The 26,558-nt window shown below is 40.8% G+C and overlaps 1 protein-coding gene across 4 annotated transcripts in view; it reads left to right on the plus strand.

Annotated features, from left to right (window-relative positions):
- Wnt5 (Wnt oncogene analog 5) overlaps positions 1-26,558 on the plus strand; it is a 166,720-nt gene that overhangs the window by 33,197 nt on the left and 106,965 nt on the right. For all 4 annotated transcript variants that reach the window (XM_070288060.1, XM_070288071.1, XM_041776506.2 and 1 more), the window contains exons 2-4: positions 4,897-5,109; positions 19,735-20,459; positions 20,520-21,280. In XM_070288060.1, coding sequence (XP_070144161.1) covers positions 5,012-5,109; positions 19,735-20,459; positions 20,520-21,280 — 1,584 coding nt within the window. In that variant the 5' untranslated portion in view covers positions 4,897-5,011. The remainder of the gene's footprint in view (positions 1-4,896; positions 5,110-19,734; positions 20,460-20,519; positions 21,281-26,558) is intronic.

The raw sequence follows: 26,558 nt of genomic DNA on the forward strand, positions 1-26,558 counted from the left end.
TAGCTCCTAAATTGTTCTAGCTGCAAGCATGTTAGGGTCGCTAATTTTAATATTGTTTCTGCATGTATGCAAAATAGCTTCTGGGATTTCATGCTCTTAATCATTCTCCCAAAGATGAAATTTCTCTGTTTAGCCTGCTCTACGAGCCTCTGTAGACTAATACTAATATGGTCCTTTAGCTGTTCCTCCTTAACTTTATTCAGTTCTTCTCTTAGCATGACATTCTCAGACTTGATGTCTTCTATTTGACTGGTGACCAAATTAAAAGGTTCATTGATTCCCTTAATATCTTCCCTGGAATCAACATTTTTTAATTTCTCCTCCAGAGAAAAAGTAACGTCCCTTTCAAAGGCGGGTTTTCGCTAATTTCACCGCCAGCGCTGCAAAAACTCTTGCTAACTCGAAACCTGTCGATCTTTCTCTTTGCCCGGGAAGATCTGGTCACACCTGCTGTGTGTAAACGAGTCTGTTTACTTTTGTAGTACATGCGATTGCTGCACTCTTCATGAAAAGCGATTTCTGGGTTTTTAGCGTTACCCTCCTCTTCTAATTTTAGTCAGAAATTTGCAACGCAGTAAATGAGACTTTTCCGACCCTATAAAATAGATATATTCTTGATCACCATCACCACTTTGACTTCGGGGATCTGCGTGCTGTTCAAGTAGAGCGGAGGGCATGTTTGTCTGTTGAGAGTGTACGTTATGTGCTTACACTTTTGTTAATTTATTTTAATACGCCAGTCAGAAAGCCACTTCTCGACTACCTTAAGGTAGTTGGCGAGCTGGGTTGTTGCATCTGGGCATCTGGAACGGCTGAGGATCGCAGTTTCATCAGCAAAAGTGGTTGTCCTATACACAGTGGTCTCTTGTGGGAATATCCACTGTGTATAGGACAAATAGAGTTGGCCCAAGTGAGCTTCCTTGTAGAACTCCAGCTTCGATTGAATAGGTGCCGGATGTTGTTGCGTTGCATCTCACTGCGAAGACTCTGTTGTAGAGATACGACTCAAGTAATTTGTGTGTGTATTCCGGAAATGTGTTTTTATTTTGTGCATAAGGCCGTTGAGCCAGACGCGGTGGAATGCTTGAGAAACATCGAGAAATATCGGGCTGCAATATTCTCGATGCTCGAAGGCTGTGCGAATTTCTGATGTTATTCTGTTAACTTGCTCGATAGTTCTATACTTTTCTCTGAATCCAAATTGATGAGCTGGGATGATATTGTGAGCTCCCAGCTCAAATAACTTGGACAAGCATGATAGTAAACTTACTGATCTGTACGATAGCGGAATCGTGTGGTCTTCTCCGGGCTTCGGTATTTAATTTTATTTATTATATTATCCTAGCGCAGCAAGTATGCACTTATAATTGTAGTACTAGTCACATAGATTTTGAAATATATACTTAACTAGTAAGCCAGGCGAACTCCGTTACGCCACCTTCGGCAAATTATCCGTTTAATTGAAGTGCTCTTTGGTAAACCACATTTTTTGTGATGTGTTGTGGTTAATGGAATTATCTAGGGACCAAATAGCCCCTGGGATGTTAAAATCACCAAGAATTACTAACTAAGTGGTCCCTATCCGAAATTCTTTTAGAGACCAACTGAATAGCGGAAAGATGGTTTCAATTAATAGGAAGTTCCGACAATGGAAGAATGTAGGAACATGTCTTATAGGCCGATTTATCTTACTTACTTATCTAGCCGGTTTACTGTGAACACAGCTTGAAAATCTTCGGAGCTCAGAATCCCCGGCTTTAACCAGGTTTCTGTAAACACACTACTTGGGAAGCAAATGTGACACTATTAGAGTACAATTTAGGAAGCTTACTGCGTAAGCCTCTAGCATTCTGATAGGAGATACCAAGGAAGTTTGTTAGTTTTTTGGGACGGAATCGGAAGATGTTGAAGGCGCATTGGTTAAATCGGGCCTAGGAAGAGTAATTCCAACTGTCCTATTTTTCTCTTTCTTTGCTTCGAATTCCTTGACAATCACATGCTTTGGTCAGTTTTGGACAGAGCATAGTTTGACAAAGAATTCCTCAGGAACATATATTTTGAAAGATGAAACTGTCTCGTTGGTGGTATTGCCATAGGGGGTTTTTTCAAGGTAGGCTGATTATCCGCCTTACCAATTTTGGCCGGTAGTCCGGGCCTGACACCCTGGTAGGGAACTCTAAGAGGACAACTGTTGGGATCCTCCAGTGGACAAAACGGATATGGGCAACACCGGGGGCACGGTCTCACCCTCGACACCTTCGGATAACAAATCTTTTCTAGCACTCTATCTCAGGATTCTTGAAATTTGTCCTGAGGTCGATGGCTATGTCGAGGAAGGCTACTGTTAGGAGCCTGCCACGCTGGTTGGGATCCTCTGAGATGCTGCACACCAGTTGATCTTCGTGTGCTCACGCGTTGTCTCAATCGGGCATTTTCCCTTACTACATTTCGTCTCTCCTCGCTTAAGTTCTGTGAACACACTTGTTGCTGGCATGCATGCCTTGTGCGGAGACCGATGTTCACACGTCGTGCTATAGGCATTTTCGACTATAGGCAGAGAGGTTAATTTAACCTCTAATCCACATAATTTACACAGTTCAACTTACCACCCTAAATACAAATGCTGGTTTCCATTTGCACTGATATGAAACGAATAACTTATTTTACTCAAAATTGAACACAATTTCGATTTGTCATAAAATAAACTGAGTAGAGAATTATGGCATGCTATGTGTCAGTGTTGGCGCTTTATGCAAAAATGATTTTCCCGCTTTCTGTTGCAATTTTTCCTGAATTTTCTTTACTGCAAAAAATCACAAATTCCGAGACCTTTCCAACGAATGCAAAACCGTGGAAATCGGTTCGTGCGTTCTGGAGTTATTTGATCCCCGCAGAAAAGTCGACTTATTTTTATATAATAGATTTTAACAGATATAAACTTATATCTATTACGTATTCTACATATCTTATTTTATGTTACTTTATATTTTACTTTAAATATTCTTTGATTTGAGATTTAAACTGAGTTGCGACCCTAATTTTCTTATATCTATGTGGCAGATTGTTCTACAGACGGATAGCGTTAGTATTCGTTCTAGTTGAGGTAGCAGATATGAGTTTGTCAAACAAGTAAGTTGGTTCTTGGGATATCACAATTTTGTGGAAATATAATAAAGTCCTATAGCGAATCCACGAAATCAAGTTTAGGTCAAGAATTTTATTAGTCAGGTGTGATACATGGTCAAGTAGTTTTAGGTTAAAGACGTTGCCTTATGCATGGCGATCTATTGGTTTGCCACGCCCGTCGCAGACGCCTTTTTTCTTGAATAAGCCGTTTCATTTGCTGATTCGTTTCGAATTTGATTATTTGCACATCCGTCCGATGTGGTGTAGATATCCTGGCTGCTATCACAAGTACCTCTTCCAGAGCAGAGGTGGAACAGTCGATGTCCGCTTCAGTTTTGAGGTACGGGGCTAGCTCAATGTATCTCATCTAGTTAGTTACCATCTGGATGATCTGTGTGGTGGAAGGTAGAACCTCTTATATGAAAGTTGCATCTACTTGTGAGGTGCGTTGCCGTAGAAACGATCGGTAGATGTAGAGAAAATGTAAAGCTGGGAATGTAAGTCTGTAACTGTCAAACTGTACCATAAACATAATAACTATTGGTCAAATGTAATGAAACTCTGTTTTGTGTGTGTTATCAGCATTTAAATATATAATATAAATATCAAAGCCAAATTATTATATGCTATGTATAAAATACAACTTTTGTATATTTCTTTTTATTATACCCTTGCAGGGTATTATAATTTCAGTCAGAAGTTTGCAACGCAGTGAAGGAGACGTTTCCGACCCTATAAAGTATATATATTATTGATCAGCATCACCAGCCGAGTCGATCTAGCCATGTCCGTCTGTCCGTCCGTCTGTCCGTCTGTCCGTCCGTCTGTCCGTCTGTCCGTTTCTACGCAAACTAGTCCCTCAGTTTTAAAGCTATCTGAATGAAACTTTACATATAGTCTTCTATATACTCTCACTGCTATATATGTCGGAACGGGCCGGATCGGACGACTATATCATATAGCTGTCATACAAATGTTCGATAAATTTTTAGAAAAAAAATTATAACTTGGATGTTTTTTAACATTTTTGCACAATTTTTAAGACATGGCCATTATATATTACTTTTGAATTTTGGTAAAAATTTTATGAAAATCGGACCACTATATCTTATAGCTGCCATAGGAACGATAGGGAAGGTAATAGAAAAAATTATAACTTCGTTCTTTTTCAACGTATTTTCATCTACTTTGAGACATGAGCTTCTGGTATTATTTCAAAATTTTGGTATAAATTTAATGAAAATCGGACGACTATATCTTATAGCTGCCATAGGAACGATAGGGAAAGCGATAGAAAAAATTATAACTTCGTTGTTTTTCAACGTATTTTCATCTACTTTGAGACATGAGCTTTTAGTATTATTTCAGAATTTTGGTAACAATATTATGAAAATCGGAGAACTATATAATATAGCTGCCATATAAGTGATCCGTAGATGTAGAGAAAATGTAAAGCTGGGAATATATAACTGTAACTGTCAAACTGTAAACATATTAAGTATAGGTAAAATGTTATGAAACTCCGTTTAGTGTCTGTTTTCGGCATTATAATTTATAATATAAATATGAAAACCAATCTGCAAGGGTATACAAACTTCGGCGTGCCGAAGTTAGCTTCCTTTCTTGTTTTTTATATTTGTTTAACCAATTGCAAACTGCAAGAGTAAACAAACTTCGGCGTGCCTAAGCTCGCTTTTTTTCTTGTTTTTAATGAAGTTCAACCAAATTTAAAGCTTTATAATAAAACCTGCCTATTTATTTACTTTTCAGTCCCTCAGCGAACGCATAAAACAGGAAACGAGCAAATAACTAATGATCTCAAATAAAGACATTCACAGTACGAATTATTAAAAACAGGAAATTTAGATATTTTTAATCATACAAAATGATTTTAATTACAAGGAAGCATTTTCTATATATATGTATTTTACTTTTGACACCATCTTATGATGCAACTGGATTACAAGGTGTGCCGTCATGGATGTAAGTAATTTTATTATTTAATATTTATTGGTTTTTAGCTAAAAACCCTTAACTTAAAAACGTTTACAACAGATATATATTATATATGTTTGAATGTTTAAACAATCGGTATTGTAAAGGCCAAAATATTTCTTAAGACTAATTTTAATATTCTTACTTAAGAGCATCAGCTTTGCGTTGGCTGTCAACGGCATCGGGCTTGTTTTCGACTATACAAAAGAAAAAGGGAAAATAAAAATTTTCTCATGCTTTCGTGGAGTGCAGACGCATTGCTGCGAACTTCATTGTGATGAATCTATCGACAAGTCCACCTCTGTGGCAAAAGCTATTGTTTTTCTAAATCCGACTTCTAAGGTCGCGAAAACCAAGTGATACCAAAAGACAAGACTAACAGTTGCAATTGTTGCAGGTGCCGCCCGACTGCGGGGCTTGCGTCTTACCCACTTGGCATCGCTCTCCTTTTTGGAGGTCGGGCAAGGGACCTATTTATCCAATGTCAGTAAAGCGGTGCAAAGAAGTGCATAATGTTTAATCTTTCGGACTCCGAAGATGATCTAAACTTCAGCGAGATTGTGGCAAATGAGTGAGGCCGGCGACTTGCCTCCTCCTTCTCCTTCAACACCGCATCAAGATCAAATATTAATGTAAAACTACCAACCAATTCAGACATGGGCACAGACATCGAAGTTCCCTAAGGGGGATATACATGTAAACGGTCAAAGTGTAGTCATTTTTCGTGAATTTTTTTAATGTAGGAAAACTTTTGAAATAGTTAAAAGTAGCATCGGAGATGATAAAAAAATGTTGTTATAAACAATATTTTACAAAATAGCCGACCTATGGAAAATATGCCGCAGCGCCTCGAGCTTTCTCGGCTATGGACACGATAGAGCTCTAATTTGTGTCGGAAATCCGTAAACAAAAATTTGTTGCATTCATTACACCTTTATCCTCTATTTGAACCTAAAAAACCAAAAAGAAGTTAAGACAAAAAAATTAAATTTTCTTTTAAAAAAAAAAAATTTCTTTTTCAGGTAATCAGTTTTCACTTCCCACCCTCTTAAAAAATAGTAATACTAATTTAATTTAACCCCATTTAGGTGTAAATAGAAGATAATTTCATGCTGATCATAATAATTTTTGATTCACTCCGATATGTTACATAGTTTTTTGTGAATCGTGTTCATAGCATAGGTAAAAATGCAAAAATTTAAAGCTGAGAAAAATACGTTTAAAGTTTTTGAAGCGCCCTCGTTTACACTTGTATACCTTGCTTGCATACTTGATTTGATGCACTCAAAGTTGGAATTCGATGAAGAAACTTACACAGTATTTTCCTTGAGTAAAAAAACTATTTTTTAAACAAAAAAAAAAAAAAAATTGTTAAAAAAAATGTTGGCTTACATGTATATCCCCCTTAAACAGTAAGCCCCAAAGACCCAGCAATAGCTAGTACTTTAACCGGCTTAAAACAGGTTAAAACCAATAGTAGCAATTAACAATTAACAACGGCAGTAGTCCTACCAGCAGCTCTACCAACAATGCCGGAAGCAACAAGAACAATCTCAGCCGGCCTGGCAGTCAGGAACATATATCCACCCCCAAACCACCCCCGATTGTGTTTGATCACTGTGAGAATCTGAACGGACTTATCAGATCCACAGACAAAACCGTTGACCCGACCAAATACTCCCTAAAATGTCATTCCAACAATTCTGTTTCCATCTTAGCTGCTGATTCAGATACATAGAACAAAATCACTGACTCTTAAAAAAGTGTCTTTCCATTCTTAGCAGTTAAAAGAAGAAAGGTCCTATCGAGTTGTCATCTGTGGTATCCGTCATTCTGTCCCGGATAAAAATATTAAGAAAAGCCTTACATCGGCTGGACACACGGTTCGATTTGTTAACAGGCAGTTAACTTAGTGTTTGTTAAACTAGAACTAGCGACAAATAACAAAGATATCCATGATATTAAAACGCTTTTCAGTCACCGACTATCTCTCTTCGAGTGCGGACGTCATTGCCTATTCTACGTTCAGTAGTCTCTATTCCCAATTCCTTTTTCTACCCATTCTTTTTTTGTTTATTCGCGCCCGCGTACTTGTGTAATACTTCACAGTTATTGCAAGACGTTGATGCACTATGTACAGTACATATCAAGTGGAACTTGCGACACCAAGCACGTGCTTGTTCTGTTAGCAATTAGTAAACGCGAAGGACTTAAAAAAAAGGATGCGGGGAAACTACTACTGGCGTACTGCCGGATTGGTTGCTTGCATGCGTAAGTAGGTTAAGATTGAAGTTTTTAGTTTTGGGAGGCTATCAACGTTAAATATTATTGTGTACAAATCGTTATAATTTGCACAGAGGACTCTAAAAGGGTTCATGCAGTTCAAAGGATGTTCTACAGTGGGGCAAAACTAATGGTAAAAAGGATCTAGTGTTTCTTATTGGTACGTGAAAATTTAGCTGACCGAGCAAGTCAGTACTTTCCACGTCACCACGGATTAAGTTGTATAAGAATGTAATACCTAGCATGGTTCTACGATTAGATAAGGAGGGTAAGTTAATTAGTAAGAGTCTACTAGAATAAGACGGTAACCTCTGGTTTGCATCCCAGTTTAAACCGCGTAAGGCGAAAAGTAAGAAGTTCTTTTGAACCGATTCTATGCGTTTACTATGGACGCCATACTGAGGGCTCCAAACGCAGGATCCATATTCTAAGATAGGACGAACAAGTGAAGTATATAACGTTTTTGTAACATAGGGGTCATTGAATTCCTTCGACCACCGTTTAATGAAACCAAGCACACCCCTGGCTTTATTCACCATGCACGAAATATGATCGATAAAGTCGAGTTTAGGATCCAGACGGACACCTAAATCATCAACTATATAAATTTTTTCCAAAGAGCAGCCGTTTAGCGTATAAGTTGCAGGCTTAGGAGTGACACGGGAGAATGTCATTAGCTTGAACTTTAAGCCGTTTAAGTTTAATAAGTACACGCAGCACCATGTTTAAAAGTTGTTAAGATCTGTCTGTAAGTCTGATTGGCAAGTAGCATCGTTATATTGCACACAAAGCTTGACGTCATCAGCATACATAAGTACTCTGGAGTTGGTCAAAACTTCGGGCAGATCGTTGATAAATAATGTAAACAGTAGGGGACCCAAATGACTCCCTTGCGGGACGCCAGATGTAACCCTAAGAACATTAGATAGTTTATTTTCGAAAAGGACCTTCTGCGTCCTGCCATTTAGATAACCTGAGATCCAATTAAGAAGATCAGTCGGAAATCCCATTAAATCGAGTTTCCGAACAAGAAGAGAATGGTTAAGAGAGTCAAATGCTTTACTGAAATCAGTATAGATTACATCTGTCTGAAAGTTATTTCGGTATCCCTTTATAATAAAGGAAGTAAGCTCCAACAGATTCGTTGTAATTGATCTTCGCCTAATAAAACCATGTTGACATGGAGAAATAATTGACCTACACAGGTGCTGCAGATGAGGAGTAATAACATTTTTGAACAGTTTAGGGATGGCCGACAACTTAGAGATACCTCTGTAATTGTTGGCAGCCAATTTGCTACCTTTTTTGTGGAGAGGAATAACGAATGATTCCTTCCAAATAAGGGGAAAGTGGGAGGTTTCTAAGGATAAGGTAAACAATTTGAGAAGTGGATTGCACAGGGCTTCGGCACAATTCCTAAGCACACAGCCTGGTATTCCGTCGGGACCTGGTAAAAAAACTGGCTTAACACGATGAAGATCTCTAAGAAGAGAGCTTTCGTTAATGGTAGGACTGAAGATTTGGTTCGATTTGGGGATGATGTAAGGATAAGCCTGATTTGGGTTCTTTGAGTTGGAGTAAGTGGTTTCAAAAAACTGAGCAAAAAGATCGGCTATTGCCTGATCATTATCTGCTGTTGAATTACCAAAAGAGAGCGAGGACGGACGAGTAATGGATTTACGCTTAGATTTAACAAAATTATAAAACTGTTTTGGGTCCTCAGAAAACTGGGACCTGCAACGAGTCAAATAATTATTGTAGCACTGCGCATTATACACAGTAAAAGTGGATCGAGCTGATAAATAACTAGATAGGACAATCGTAGAACCGATACGTTGATATTTAGCATATAGATTTGATTTTCTATTTTTGAGGCGGGTCAACTCTTTGGTAAACCAAGGAGGCTTGTTTGATGTAGACGGACAGTATAACGGAACACAGTCAATAAAAAATGAATTTATAACACGATAAAAAATACCCACGGCTTCCGCCATGTCAGTGCATGTGTATAGATCGGACCAGTTGTAATTAATTATGAAATTATTCAGCCGTACGAAATCCGTCTTGCTAAAGCAGAAGACTTCTTGGGCTGGACTGTCAGATTTATTCCGTGAAACAGTCCCCATGTCGATAGTCACATCGAAAGTGGGATGATAGGGATCTTCGGGTTGCGTCAGGGGCGCCACTCTAGCTTAACTAACTCTTTCCGAATCTGAGACAAAACAAAGATCAAGCAAGAGCTCTAAGGAATTTCGAACATGATCGACTTGGGACAGCGAAATGTCAAACAAGCCAGCAATAAAATCATGATGTGTTGTCGTAAGAAGTGTGTTAGTGGAATTATCTAGGGACCAAATAGCCCCTGGGATGTTAAAATTACCAAGAACTACTAAATGGTCCCTATCCGAAAATCTTTTAGAGACCAACTGAATAGCGGAAAGATGGTTCCAATAAATAGGAAGTTCCGACAATGGAGGAATGTAGGAACATGTAACAAAAATGGAACTACCATTAACTGATAGCTTCACGCAAAGGAATTCAACGTTGTTGGATTCCTCGAAAATTATTAATTCGGACGTGAGAGTGGAGTCGACCGCTATAAGGACACCTCCCCCACGTCTGATAGGCCGATCTAGCCGGTATACTGTGAACGCAGCTGGAAAAACTTCGGAGCTCAGAATCTCCGGCTTTAACCAGGTTTCTGTGAACACAATAACTTGGGAAGCAAATGCGACGCTGTCGGAATACAATTTAGGAAGCTTACTGCGTAAGCCTCTTGCATTCTGATAGGAAATACAAAGGGAACTGGTTAGTTTTTTGGGACGGAATTGAACGACGTAGAAGGAGCATTGGGCAAATCTGGCCTAGGAAGAGTAATTCCTACAGGCCGCTTTTCCTTTTTCTTACCTTCGAACTCTTTGACAACCACATACTGTGGCCAGATTTTGGGCAGAGCATAGAGTGCCAAAGACTTCGTCAGGAACATTTATCTTGAAAGACGAAATGTTCCTAGGGTAAGAAAATTTAAATTTTTCCACCTTAATTTTTTCTCTATCGACTTTTACTTTGCCTTGGATAAAAGCTATGACATCTTCCGATGTCTGATCAGGGGAAAGCCGCGAAACAAATAACTGTTTTGTTGGTGGAATTGCCGTAAGGGGTTTTGGCACGGCATACTGACCAACCATACCACTTTCGGCCGGTAATCCGGGCCTGATACCCTGGCAGGGACTAGGACTAGGGCTCTGAGAGGGCTGAGACAACAGTTGGGACCCCCCAGTGGACAAAACGGAACTGGGCAACACCGGGGGCACGGTCGCACCCGCGACGCATTCGGATACCGAATCTAATTTTTGGACTCAAAAATCGGGGATTTGACTTCAAATTTTGATAAAAAATCGGGAAAAATTTAAAAAAATAAAAACGCTTCGTGAATACCTCGGGACACTTATCCTTTAACGAATGAGGTATAATTTTTTTAGATCGTATGATTTTGTGGACTGTTATGTACACCGCAAACCAACTTTTTTTTGGAGGCAACTCAGGAGATTCCCTATAACTCCCCTACCTCTAAATATTTTTCATTACAAAATTGATCAAAAACTGTTCAAATGTTGTGTTATTATATGGTATTTAATTCGTTAAGCTAACTTTAACCGTTTCGCCACAACATTTTATTGAAAAGTGGTCATTTTTGCACCGAATTAACCTTACCCCATAGTCAAGTGCAAAAAAGTGGCCGAGAAATTCCTAAAGATTACGCATTTGCCTGGCATATGCGATATCGAATGTAAACTCCATGAATCCCTAAATTTTGTGCACTATAAATAGTGCCTAAGAGAGACTCACCTCTGTCGTTTATGTCGGGGCTCCCCAATACGCAGTGGTGCGCGTTGGCGTCTGCACCCATGAGCAGTTGCTGGTTCTTCGGGCTGGCTTCTGAATTCTTCTGGTGGGGCCGTCCTGTCGTGTGCCATGTAGCAGGAATTTAGCAAAATGCGCTTTTTCCCGCTCTCTAGCATCACCCCGTCACCAGAGTTGTAATGAAACATAAGGTTGACGGGTAGACCCTTTCGTACAAGTACGGCGGTTCTATTCCTGCTTACCGTTGGTGGATGGAGCAAATTGTAATTTGCGGACTTCAGTCCGGCGATGGCATTGCCTGTGGCGATCCATGGCTCCTGGAGCAAAGCTATGTCGGCGGATCCTTGCTCCATGGCTATGAGGAGTTCCGCCCACGCGACCTTGCTCTTATGGAGGTTGAGCTAAATCACTCAGAGTGTCATGGGTACTGAGCTCACTTCTATAAAACGGGTTGATTACTACGGTCAGGTCACCGTCCTCTCCTTCGTCGGACTCTTCCAGCGTCGTCCTTCTCCACCACGCCTGCCTTCAGGGTGTGAGCATCCTGAGCAGGTTTACGCCCCACTCCATCTTCCCGTATCTGGGATAGAGGATGTCCTCTGCCTTGTTTATCTGGAGGACTGCACTTTGCTCCCCTCCTTGGGTGATGGGGTCGCAACGTGCAGAAGCTTCCAGTCCGCGGTTAGGATATCCGGGTTCTGACGCTGCAGCAGCTTCAGCGCCCGGTCCGCTTGGATTGTGATGGGGAAGAGTACCTTCGCTTTTGGAGTGGATGGGATTAGCTCCCGGTCCACCACCTCTAGCTTGGCTCCCTCCCACAGCGCCTCCAACTGGCAGACCGCTCGCGTCAGCCAATTCCTCGTCGGGTCATCCATGCACTTTAGGATTTTTTCTATTAATTTCCCAATCGTTCCTATGGGAGCTATACGACATAGTCGTCCGATTTTCATAAAATTAAAACCGAAATTCTGAAATAATAAAAAAATGTACAAATCTTAAAAATGATTAAAACATGTTAAAAAACAGCCAAGTTACAATTTTATTTCTAAAAATTTGTCGAATCGGTCCGTTCCGACATATATAGCAGTAAAAGTATTCAGAAACCTAAATACACAGTTTCATTCAGATAGCTTTACAAATGTGGGACTAGTTTGCGTAGAAACAGATAGACGGACAGACGGACATGGCTAGATCGACTCGGTAATGAAAACACTATTATCCACGGCATATAACTTGAAACTCAAAGACAGTGGACCCCACTGCTAACATAATAAATAAATATGAGTAAACAAGATTGACTAAAAAACAATTACCATATATTATTAATATTAGTCTTTATAGTCTTTGTGACGGTTAGTCATACCTCGGGGCTCAAGGATGGCCAGGGTTCGTCTCAGATATTTATTTGTTGTCTGAGGTGGTTGCTGCAAGGAAGTTCTCGATCCGGGTATCAGAGGAGAAGGCCGATATTTAGGTTATACATGGACTAAACAATTTATTGTAGATAAGGGTACAAAGAGGTAAGACGGGGTTTTGGTGTTGGCAATTGAAAATATCTGCTCCAGTTCGTCGTACGCCGGCTCGGGTCGTCCTTCTTCGGCTGCGTTTCGTCGCCCGGTGGTCCGCCGTCCGCTCGTCCTTTTCGAGATGCGTTCCGTCGCCCTGGGGTCCGTTACCCGTTCCCGTGCTGGGGTTTCGAGTGGTCTATCTTCCTAGATGAGCGAAAGTAATCGGTGAAGGCCCTAAGGTCTTTCAGATTAGTGAAATATGCGGAGGCCCTGAGGTCTTCCACCAAGAGATCAGTGGGTAGAGGCCCTAAGGTCTTCTAAGATCGAGAAGTTGGTTAGAGGCCCTAAGGTCTTCTAAGAGAAAAAGTTTGTAGAGGCCCTAAGGTCTTCTAAGCTTGAGAAGTTGTAAGAGGCCCTCAGGTCTTCTAAGATCGAGAAGTGGTTAGAGGCCCTTAGGTCTTCTAAGATTGAGAAGTTGTTAGAGGCCCTTAGGTCTTCTAAGATCGAGAAGTGGTTAGAGGCCCTTAGGTCTTCTAAGATTGAGAAGTTGTTAGAGGCCCTTAGGTCTTCTAAGATTGAGAAGTTGTTAGAAGCCCTTAGGTCTTCTAAGATTGAGAAGTGGTTAGAGGCCCTTAGGTCTTCTAAGATTGAGAAGTTGTTAGAGGCCCTTAGGTCTTCTAAGATTGAGAAGTTGTTAGAGGCCCTTAGGTCTTCTAAGTTTGAGAAGTTGTTAGAGGCCCTTAGGTCTTCTAATACTGAGAAGTTGTTAGAGGCCCTTAGGTCTTCTAAGATTGAAACGTGCACGGAGGCCCTAAGGTCTACCGAGATATATAGACTTATATGGAGGCCTTTAGGTCTTCCAATATTGAGACGTGCTCGGAGGCCCTAAGGTCTACCGAGATATATAGAGACTTATATGGAGGCCCTTAGGTCTTCCAATATTGAGACGTGCACGGAGGCCCTAAGGTCTACCGAGATATATAGAGACTTATATGGAGGCCCTTAGGTCTTCCAATATTGAGACGTGCACGGAGGCCCTAAGGTCTACCGAGATATATAGAGACTTATAGGGAGGCCCTTAGGTCTTCCAATATTGAGACGTACCGAGAGGCCCTAAGGTCTTCCACAAGTTATAGACGTAAGATATGGTCGGGGTCCGACTATTAGTTACCACTTTACCAATATACCTTACTCGTCTTTGCTCCTTATGCGGCTCCTTCCTGTTGGCTTACCCTTGCTCCTGTAGAGGACTTGGCCGATCGCCGGCCGAAAACTGAATGCCTCCCAAGGGCTGGAGCTCGCCTTATATAGGGCTCCGGTGCGGCTGAGTATGACCGACGCGCCCGGAGAAATTTGCCATTAAGAGTGTGGCCAGATCCTCATTTGGGCCAGTGTGACCCTTTGCGCCTGATCATGGCGCGCGCGCGCATTTAATTCAAATCTATTCCATATTCCATATTCATAGTTTTCTATCTATCCATTATCATCCTTATTTTATATTTTATATATCGTTGTGCGCGTCTGCGCGTCACATCTTAGTTGGAAATCAATTTCTGAAAGTGTTCAGAAAGAACACACAACTATGAATATCAGAGAGATAGGAGCCTGTCTATGTTTAAGCAATAAAACAACACCAAATTGTTGCGTCTGGGATGCAGATGTCCTGCACTCTAGCAAATGTGCATACCTATCTCAGCTAGGTACCTAGAACGCTTGGTGGGTTATATGACCTCCTGCGAGTGGTCACCATATGTTAAAGATAAAGACCATAAAAGGTTTCCCGCGGTCGGAGATATACCGATCCGTGGGTCTAGAAATAAGGAATTTCCATTCGCATGTTAGCTACCTAAGCTAAGATTTTAAGAAATAAATTTAGTTTGAAATATCAACTCAACAACGTCAGACGCTCGTTTCATTTACAGCCTCTCTCGACAGAAAGTATATAAATTACACAACAAATGTCTGTAAAAGAGATATTTAAGTCGCGCAAACGGGTTGGAGAAGATTTAAAATTATTATTATTAAAGCATAAATATAAAATATAATTTTTTTATTCTCAGTCCCTAAGTCAAGTGGCCGAAATACGACTCGGTCTGTATACTTCGGTCGGTTAACGGAAAGTGCAAGTGTCGGCATAATTGTCACATGCGGACCACACATGTATATGCATTTTCCTTCGCGCTCTAGACTAAGCGAGCACAGCTATATACCTAAGAATAGATAACCGTCTCTCCTCTGCCGCTGTTGACAGCGCAGCTACGAGACTTAACCCTCTTTAGCTCATAAGAATTATTTGTAAAACCAGAAACCCATGAAAGTTTGGAGCGGTACATTGGCTGCTCTATTTTAATAAAATCCCAAACATCCCAGTGACTTTCAGATTAATCTGAATCACTTCCATGCCCTGTGTGGTAATGGCCTTCTCTAGACGACGCTACTATTGCGCAGGAGTGGCTACCGGTCTGGTGACTAGTGTCCTTTCTCTTAGGCTGTTCGCACTTGACGCGGTTCGCTCACTTATGACATGCTGTCGCCTTATACCATGTCGCAACTTTTACGGTCCCGGCTGGCTTGGCAGGTGCACTTAACACACTCAACACTCGGCAAGGTGAAGGTCGGATGAACAAAATGCCAGATCAAGGAGCTCGAGCCTCAACTAAAATTCTTCAGGTGCTTAGACACGGGCCACATCGCCAGACGGTGCCGGAGCACCGTAGATAGAAGCAAGACCTGTTTTAAATGTGGACAAGAAGGGCATAAGGCGGCAGCATGCCATAAACCAGCAAACTGCTTTAAGTGCGAACAGCTTAAAAGGAAAGACACTAGTCACCAGCCCGGTAGCCGTTCCTGCCCATTGGTGGCGTCTTCCAGAGAAGACCATAAACACAAGGCATGAAAGTGCGTGCCAAAGATGGAGGCTGGTGAGTCTACAGTATACACTTCGCCCCTAGTCGGGCTTGTAAGCGACTTCAACGCTTGGGCGGTCGACTGGGGTAGCGCTACCACTAACGCCCGTGGCAAAACCCAGCTGGAAGTGCTCTCGATGCTGGATTTTGCTTTACTCATTGTAGGTCAGGGACACACATTTAGCCGGGCGGGAGCTGGTTCAGTGGTGGACCTCACATTCGCTAGTCGCTCGAGAGCTGGGCAGTGTACTGGATGCTTATTGGGGTGTACAAACGACCACGCTGGCTGCACGAAGAGCGAAGAGCCGCGACCCACTGTACGAAAACTTCGAGTAGGTAGTCGCGCACCTGTTCCCCAGGATGGCTATTCCCGAGCTTGCCCTAGGGGTTGGCACAGATTCGCTGCACGAGCTCGAGCCCATCTCCGAAGAAGAAATGTTGGCTGTGGCGGGAAGGATTAAGCTGGCGAAGGCGCCAAACGCGCTGAATATGGCCTCATAGTTACCCTGGACATCCGCAATGCCTTTAATACGTCGATATGGGGCTGTATACTGGACGTCTTGTCCAATTTTGGGGTACCCATCTATTTGCTAAACCAGATGCGTGCGGGGTCCCACAAGGGTCCGTCAATGTATGACAGTGTCCTCCGTCTTCCACTTCCAGGGAGAACGGAGATTGTGGGCTTCGCGGAAGACTGTCGACAAGGAGATTGCAGGAGCGGAGGAGATCAGCAGCCAGAGTATTGCTATTATTAACGCGTGGCTAACGACTGCAGCGATCAAATATCTAGGAGTGATGATCAACACGAGACTCTCATTTAGGGAGCATCTGGTGTATGCAAGTTCCAAGGCCGCTACGACAGTTAGAGCGTTGGTCAGGATAATGATCCATGGCCCAGGCAACCAAGCAAGCTCCTGCTGGGGAGGGCGGGTCTAGAGCGACCAAGCTGTATGCTGCCCCTGTTTGGAGTCATGCCATGGCGTCGCCTCTGCAGTCCGTTTAGGACGGTCTCGGATCAGGCGGCACTAGTGATAGCTGACAACCCCCCTATAGATATACTGGCTAAGGAGCAGACTCGGTCGTGGACATTCTGTGGTCATGAGGCACTATGGTGACCCTCTTACGAACCACCATCACGGTGGAAAACTTTGTGCCAGCAATGCTGAGGAGCGAGGAAAATTGAGTAGCAGTCTCCAGTTTCGGCGCAACGATCATGACTAAGCTCAGGATCGAGCAGAGGCGAGGAAACCAGGAGGAGTCATAGTTTGGAAGCGGCATCCGCGCGAAGCATTCCTTCGCGGACATACCGCGCGAGTGTTCTGCCCCCATCCAATGTAAGCGCCCACTCCTTTTCTTATGTAGATCGCAGAGTTGAACACTGCGCTGTCGTCAGCACGCACCAATCAAGAAAGTTGCGAAAGTTGCCGGGAACAACAGCCCGCCTTCGCTACCTCTTTCGCGCACAATAAACTAGCAATATACAGTTTGGCTGCTGGAAGATTCTGGGCGTGGACCCGGGCATCTGCTGCCGGAAGCTTCCAGGCCCTTCCCCAGTCCTACACAAGTCGTCCCGCCGCTGGAAATTTCCGGACGTGGACACTGACCGCTGGAACAGTCCTGGTCACCAGTCCCGCCACCGAAAAACCCGCCGGGGCTAGATTGATTCCGCGGCTGGGACGCTGTCACAAGACTCTCAGGATAGTCACACGGACCCGTTTTAACCCTTCGCCGCCCCCTAAAATCCCATTCAAAATCATTGGCAATTTATGTCCCGGCCGTCTCAGAAATATAAATTTTGTGAGGGGCACTCTGGATCGCTGAGGATCACCCCGGCCAGAGAAACATCCTTACAAGGTCCAGCAAGAGACGCGCAAAGTGGGTCCAAAATCAAGTCCTCACTCCAAAGCCGGATAGATGTGCAACTCAAACTATGCCTCCACTCTTAGAATATTGTGTTTTTGCAGCATCCCGATCTCGTTCGTATATATTTTGGAAAAATATTTTCCGGATGGAGCTGTCACAATTTGTTGAAAAGACGGGTGGTGCATGCTCACGATGAGCGGGCAGCGCAGCCAGAACATCAGTTGTAGAATTAGGTAATATTGGGCGCAGATAACAAGCAACCATTTCAGTGGCCCGATGTAGGGGTAGCAGCAAAACATAAACACTGATGTCAGACGGAAGCAATAAAAAAAGTTAAGAGTATCAGTCCCCCACAGCTGCGCAGTGGACGATAAATACAACAACTCCGGCAAAGCTCCAGCCTTTGGTGAATGTTGTTGTTGTCGTTGCATTGTGAACTGCGCAGTGAACGACGAGTGCAAGTGAAAAGGGTGGTGAAGATGCCGCGGTGACTTTGGCCTAAGCCAGAGCGCCCGGTTACAGCCAGAATGCGGAAGATAAACCGAGAGACGCCTCTGGCGTCGATCACTGGGGGCTTTTTAGCTACAGAGTTGGGGTTGAAAATCTTGAGGGTCTAGCCAGCTCGATAATAGTGCCTTCCACTATCTATAAGCAACATTTTGTTGGCAAATTTTTTTTATTGGTTTAACAAATTGTTTGTTACTTAAAGAATATACTGTGTAAGTTTCATTATCGAATTCCAACTCTAAGTGCCTCAAATCAAGTATGCATGCAAGGTATAAACGTCTTTTTCTCAGCTTATAATTTTTGCATTTTTACCTATGCTATGGACGCGATTCACAAAAAACTATGTATCGGAGTGATTCAAAAATCAAATCATTTTGATCAGCATGAAATTAACTTCTATTTGAACCTAAATGAGGGTAATACAAATTAATAGTACTATTTGTTAAAAAAAAGGGTGGGAAGTGAAATCTGATTACCTGAAAATGGCATTTTTCCTTCAAAACTTAATTTAATCTTTTTGTCATAATTTCTTTTTGGTTTTTTAGGTTAAATAAAAGGTAAAAATGTAATGAATACAAAGAAATGTTGTTTAAGGTTTCCGACACAAATTACGCACTCTATCGTTTCCATAGCCCGGGAACTCAAAGCACGAGGCGCTGCGGCATATTTTCCATTATTCTTCATAACAAAATTTTTTTATCATCTCCGATTACACTTTTAACTATCTCCAAAATTTCACGAAGATTGCTTAACTATTTCCTACATTAAAAAATTCACGAAAAATGTCTACATTTTGACCGTTTACATGTAAATCCGCCCTTAAGGTGTTCGAATGCATGGTGGCAATCAACTGTTTATTCAAATTGTACATCCATTTACATAACCTAGTTATGTGACGAGAATGAAAAAAAAGTCTGTAATAATTGAAAAATGCAGCGCTCTCCGCATCACATGGGACTGGTGGAGGTCGTATATTTTTGTCATCAAACAAGATTCCTTTATCAGTGGAATTATGTCCTAGAACTAGTGACTTTATGCATTTTCTTCTTGTCTGAGTCCGAAAGGGACTTCTTCGGATCTAACAATAGTGTGCTGTTAAAGTCAGATACAGATAGTTCCACAATTTTATGGTTAATTAATTTTTTACCTGATCTTTAATTTCGTGTTTTTGGCTATGAGGAGTATGAGGACCTGTTCATCATCCCTCCAACTCTTTAATCTTAGTTTTTGTTTCTAAAAAATATTCGTACTTAGCGGTTCGGTTATATTGAGTAAACTGTGTCTGGAACTATGGTGGGCAGTTTTTCAAAACTTGAGATAAGACGATTTTCTATTTTGTTACATTGGATTATACTATACTACTACTATAGTTATTACCTCCATTTTGACAATTGTTATTTTTGTAGTTACTTCGTCATCTGTTGTTATTATTATTGTACTAACCATTATTGCGGTTATATTTATTTCTATTATAAATATTATAACCGCTGCCATTACCTTTACCACGCTAATTACCTCCGTTTTAGTTACCGCGGTAAGCCTGACCTCTACTGGTATAGAAGTGTGTAATCTTGTTGCCAGTCATTTCTGTGCTAAAATTTATGTATTTGCTTACAGCTAAATTCATTGAGGTAAATGTTTTATATTTTTATTCTATCACTAATTTCTTATTTATTTCTTAGATGCCTTGGCTTAAAATCACCTTTTATTAAATTTGGAATTAAGGAGGAAGAACTAGCTAATACAAGTATTCCGCTAAATATTACTAAAGATGAACAAGCATATATGCATCAAGAGGGTCTTCGTAAGCTCGGTACTTTTATTAAGCCTATCGACCTAAGAGACTCAACGACTGGTTTCGTTAAAGCCGATCTCACAAAAAGACTGACATTTGATCCGCCAAGCACAGCATCTCGCCGTATTCATCCAATACAGGAGGAAATGAATCAAAAGCAAATTATACTTCTTGATGAAGATACAGACGAAAATGGATTACCGGCCAGCTTAACAGATGAAGACCGCAAGTTCATAGTACCCATGGCTTTAAAGAATATATCACCTGATCCTCGTTTGCTTGGTATAAAACCAACTTCCTCTGTCCTCAAAAATGAAAAGTCAACAATAGCATCCAGTAGTTCTTCAACACAACTGACCATTAGTTCCACCTCTAACATCGATGACTTAAAGAAACACATACTGTTTCTACATAATATGACCAAAACCAACACAAACTTTGAATCGAAGTTTGTTAAATTCCCTAGTCTACAAAAAGACAAGACTAAGCCATTGGATGGAAATTTTGCCAAGCCGGTAAAGCGTCCGCAAAGACCAATTTTTCAGTATTCAGCGCCCATTGCCCCACCAACTCATAAGGTTCTGCAAGAATCTCCTGGGTATCACCAGATAAGTAAGTTCTATGACAACGAGGAAAGTATAAATAATTCTTTGTTCTTTCTTAACCCTATAGATAATTCCAGTGATGTTAACATTATTGATGCTGACAAGAAAATTTCCACAGAGACTCAAGTGCCTTTGTTATATGAAATACAGTCAACAACTGCTCCGGCAGATGCACAAATTATACCAATCATTAATACAACACCTGTATTACGCACAACGAAACGCCCGCCTTGTCTGCGTAATCCTGACTCGCCAAAATGTATACGACAACGCCGTCGAGAGGAACAACAGCGGCAGCGAGAACGTGATGACTGGTTCCGAGGTCAATCAGAATATATACAACCCAATTTTCAGCCAATTGTACAAACAATTAATAACACCAAGCGGTTCGCAGTATCTATTGAGATACCAGATTCATTTAAAGTTCACTCTACATTTACTTCAGCATCTAAACGATCAGAGGAAGAATTACTGTCACGTTTAGAACGTTCTCAACCCAGAACCAATAACCACATGGACGACATAGAAATTGGTTCAGAATATAACCCGATACCATTTTCAAAAACTGAAGGTTATTATCAGAATCATATTGTGATGACATCCGCAAATGTTGCTAGCGAGCAGGACTTTCTAAGTGACAAATACAATGTGTCTTCTGTAAATGAAAACAATAATGACACATCTTCAGATTCTTATACTGAACAAATTGATATAAATCCAAAAAATTGTTTTGGCATCAATGGCTTAAGTTACAGTCAAAAAAAACAATGTGTAAAGCATACAAGTGTCATGCCAGCAATAAGTCGTGGAGCTCGAGCAGCAATTCAAGTAAGTATATTTGTAATAATTTTGTTGCGGTTAGCCGTTGCAATAATATTATGTGTAGTAAAACAACAAAAACTATAAGATCAAATTATACATACAGTATGTCAAGAAACAGTTTATACAACGAAAATGAACTTTATTTTTTGACTTTGCATGCCAAAATGGGCCTCTTCTGTTTAATTTTATGATTTTTTTAATGCCATACTATTAATTGGAGTATGCTTAGATATTTAGTCAAAAAACAAAATCAAAACATTCAAAAGAAAATTAAGAAGAAGACAAAAAATGAGATTACACAATTTTAGTACTGTCAAGAAACTCTTTACACAGATTGCTTTCGCATTCTGCGGCATAAATACTCCTCCAGTCTTGCTCGCAAGAAACCTTTGCTTTCTGCAATTAACGTTAAAAAACATTTACAGTTCGCTGCAAACATGATCTGCAAGCCGCAGGAATATTGGGATGACGTCATATTCTGTGACGAAACCAAAATTATGCTGTATTACACCGATGGTCAAACTAAAGTGTGGCGCAAGGCACTAACAGCTCTGGAAAATCGGAACATAATTTCAACTGCTAGGTTTGAAAAATTGTCAGTGATGATTTGGGGATGCATCAGCAGCAAAGGAGTCGGAGAGATAGCGTTCATTAAAAATACAATGATTTCTAAGCAGTATCTGAACATTTTTAAGACCCATTTACGGCCAAGTGCGGATAAATTTGGCTTTATTTATGAGAATAAGCCAAATTTTAAGTTCTACCAAGACAATGACCCCAAGCAAAAAGAACATAACGTGGGGACTTAGCTGCTGTATAACTGTGGTAAAATGATTGATACACCACCACAAAGCCCTGACCTTAACCCCATTGAAAATTTGTGGGCGTATCCAAAGAAAAAAGTGGGAAAAAGGCAGCCCAAAAACCGCCAAGCTCTCAAAACGGCAATAATTAAAGCTTCAATTGGTATATGATATACCAAAATTAATCAATTCCATGAAAAAACGTCTCTAGTTTGTAGTAAATGCTAAGGGGGGTCATACAAAATATTGAAATTAGAAAAAAACGAGAAAGGAAGCTAACTTCGGCACGCCGAAGATATTATTTCATTACATTTTACCTATAATTATTATGTTTACAGTTTGACAGTTACAGTTTTACATTCACACCTTTACATGTTCTATACATCTACCGATCGCTCCTATGGCAGCTATAGGATATAGTTGTCCGATTTTCATGAAATTTATACCAAAATTCTAGAATAATAAAATAAGCTTATATCTCAGAGTAGATGAAAATACGTTGAAAAACAACAAAGTTATAATTTTTTTCCTATTAATTTCCCGATCGTTCCTATGGCAGCTATAAGATATAGTCGTCCGATTTTCATGAAATTTTTATCGAAATTTTGAAATAATATAAAATTGTGCAAAAATGTTGAAAAACGGCAAAGTTATAATTTTTTTTCTAAACATTTATCGATCATTTGTATGGGAGCTATATGATATAGTCGTCCGATCCGGCCCGTTCCGACATTCAGATAGCTTTAAAACTGAGGGACTAGTTTGCGTAGAAACGGTCAAACGGACGGACAGACGGACATGGCTAGATCGACTCGGCTGTTGATGCTGATCAAGAATATATATTTTATATAGGGTCGGAAAGGTCTCCTTCACTGCGTTGCAAACTTCTGACTGAAATTATAATACCCTGCAAGGGTATAATAGTATAGGTTTCCTAATATTTGGATTTAAACTAAGAAAATAGTTTTTGTGTAAAGAGTTTCTTGACAGAACAAAAAAGTGTATTCTCATATTTTAGTTTATTATTATGTTCCTGTGAAATGTTATGTTTTTGTTTTTTCACAAATTAAAAGAGAATACACAGAATAGTCGTTATTTATTAAAAAAAATTTATAAAATTGAAAGGAAAGTGTTTAATTTTGCATGCAAAGTCAAAAAATAAAGTTCATTTTCATTGTGTAAACAGTTTCTTGACATATTGTAAGTTGTCCACAATATTCTCCGTAGAAGACAACTTTTGCATAAAGTGGTGAAACTACCGTTGAATACCTGACTACCTTGAGCATTACAATTATACTCGCTTAAAATGCGGTGGCGTGAAATGCGGTTGTGTTCAAAGACATAGCCCAAAGTATGCGTTGGGATGAGACACACTTAAAAATGTACCCTGTCTCTTTTATGCGCATCATTCTAGAACACTCTTTTCTGTTCTGTTATTCTTACATGTCAGGACAAGAATTAAAAAAAACCTTTGTTGTTAAAGGTCACACAAATAATATTGTGAAAAGTATTAATTTTAAATATGTTCCCTAATTTTTATCTTATATTTGATTTTGTACTTATAGTCATGGTAAAACAGAAATTTTGTTCTAATAAAATGAGTAGAATAGAACAGTAATAAACATTTTGGAATTTATTTCCGCTCAAGATGTTGAGATGAAATTTCTGGTAATTACGCTATGAAACAGTAATGCAGTTTTCATATATGATATTTTTCTTAATCGGAGTACAGTCCCACCGATCGAAAAATGTAAACAATTAGATATGCTATGCATTTATGGATTATTCATTGCAGTATTCACGCAGTAATGTATTTTCCTACCCACGAATGCATACACATTTTATAATTATTATTAACAAAAAAAAAAAAAAAAATAATTAAAATTAATTTTGCTTTCGCAAGAACATAATATTTTTTCTAATTTTCCAATATTTTTTAGTTTAAGAAACCAGCAAACTGAAATTTTCATTGCGAGACCATTTTGACTTTCGACCTCTAATGAACTGGCTAATATACTTTTCAATTACAATGTTCTTCATTGGAGCAGTATTCTGTTATCGCTCCAAAAAAATTGGTAAAAAGAGCCATATAGTCGTCTTGCTGGCATTTGCGTAGAACCTTCAGGTGCTGTCAAATCTTAAGTGAAATCATTAATTAACGCGGCTGTATCATATTAGGAATCAGAAGAGTATAGTTTACGATTTGGCTTGAATGACCGATCCTTTTTTTTTTTTTTTTTTTTTTTTTTTTTTTTAGGCTTTGCTTTTATTTATTGAATCTTCTCATTTATGAGACTAACAATAAGTGTATCAAATCTTACAATACTACCTAACTAGCAGTCATGAGACTGGTACAGAGTAAATGGCCCTGACTAATTATGGCTGGGTTGGATGGTCGTTACGTAGTAGGCGGCTTCTTCTGAAAACTCGTATCAGGTCCCTTGCTAAAGGATTTCGATGGGTGGAGAGTTTCTCCTTGTAGGACGCTTTTTGTTTTTCTGTTTCGTTCTTAACTGCAGGAATGCCGAGATCCCTGTGGATTTGTTCGTTGCGAATATACCATGGTGCCCCAGTGATAGTTCTCAGGATTTTTGATTCGGCGCGCTGTATGATGTCTAGATTGGTACTGCACGCGTTCCCCCAGAGCTGGGAGCCATACGTCAATATTGGCTTTAGTGTGGAGTTGTAGAGCAGGACCTTGTAGTCCAGACACAGGGGCGATCGGGAGTTTATGAGCCAGTGGAGGCTGCTGGCTTTTAGTTTTAGATGAAGTTTCTTGCATTCAATATGTCTTCGCCATGTTAGGCGTCTGTCCAGGTGGACGTCCAGGTACGTTACCACGTTGACTTCGGGGATCAGTGTGCTGTTCAGGTAGAGCGGGGGTATGTTTGTCTGTTGAGAGTGAACGTTATGTGCTTACACTTTTGTTCATTTATTTTGATACGCCAGTCAGATAGCCACTTCTCGACTACCTTGAGGTGGTTGGCGAGCTGGGCTGTTGCACGGACTGGGCATCTGGAACGGCTGAGGATCGCAGTGTCATCAGCGAAAGTGGATAATGTTAGCTGGTCGCTTGTGGGGATATCCGCTGTGTATAGAACAAATAGGGTAGGCCCAAGTGCGCTTCCTTGTGGGACTCCAGCTTCGATTGAATACGTGCCGGATGTTGTTGCGTTGCACCTCACTGCGAAGACTCTGTTGTAGAGATACGACTCAAGTAATTTGTGTGTGTATACCGGCAAAAGTGTTTTTATTTTGTGCATGAGACCGTTGAGCCAGACGCGGTCGAATGCTTGAGAAACGTCGAGAAATATCGCGCTGCAATATTCTCGATGCTCGAAGGCTGTGCGAATTTCTGATGTTATTCTGTTAACTTGCTCGATAGTTCCATGTTTTTCTCTGAAACCAAATTGATGATGTTGTGAGCTCCCCATTTTTCAAATAACTAGGACAAGCATGATAGTAGACTTATTGGTCGGTAAAATGATGGAGTCGTGTGGTCTTTTCCGGGTTTCGGTATCATTATAATTATAGATTTTTTCCATTTTGTTGGGTAATGGCCGAGACTTATGATCCCATTGAAGATTTTACAGATCAATAGCACAATTCGGAAGTTCAATTATCATTTTTTGAGTTATAAGGTCATCGCTGGAGTACATTCCGTTTCGGTGTGGATTTGCGGCAGTTCAAATGGATTTGCAGCAGGGTTCGGCTGGAAAACGCCCTGGAGATGTGAGGCAAAAGTTTCGGCTCTGTCTTTGTCGCTGCGGGCCCAGCAACCACATGACTTTCTTATCGGGGTGATGGTTTCAGCCGGTGAGCTTAAAGTTGGGTGAGCTCTCCATAAGGGATGCTTTGTGCTGGTTGGCGAGAGTTTTCCAATATATCTTAATTGTGCTTTTTCGGCATCTTGCTTCAGGGCCCGGCTTATTTTGCGTGTGGTTTCATTTAGACGTTGCTTTGAGCATGGCGATCTATTGGTTTGCCACGCCCGTCGCAAACGCCTCTTTTCTTGGATAAGCTGTTCAAAATGCTGGTTCGTTTTGAATTTGATTTTTTGCACATCCGTCTGTTGTGGTGTTGAGATTCTGGCTGCAGTCACAAGTACCTCTTCCAGTGCGGAGGTGCAGGAGTCGATGTCGGTTTCAGTATTGAGCTGGGGGGCTAGCTCAATGTGGGAACTCACATACTTTTTGTATTTCATCCAATTGGTTCTGTACGACGTCAGCCTATCGGGGCGATCCGTAGTTTCTAGGCTTTGAAGGAGGGTTATCAACAGCGGCGAGTGATCTGAAGAAAGGTCTGGAAGGGCCTTGGCGTTTATTAAATTGCGTGGGATGTTTTTTGTCACCGCGAAGTCAATTAGATCGGGTATCTTTCTGGGGTCTGCGGTCCAATATGTGGGGCTACCAGGGGAAACGTAGTCCAGCTTATTTCTCACATTGATGAGAGCGTTATACAGTTGTCTTCCCTTGGGGGTC

Source organism: Drosophila kikkawai, chromosome 2L (genome assembly GCF_030179895.1).
Source record: "Drosophila kikkawai strain 14028-0561.14 chromosome 2L, DkikHiC1v2, whole genome shotgun sequence".
NCBI classification, from domain to species: domain Eukaryota; kingdom Metazoa; phylum Arthropoda; class Insecta; order Diptera; family Drosophilidae; genus Drosophila; species Drosophila kikkawai.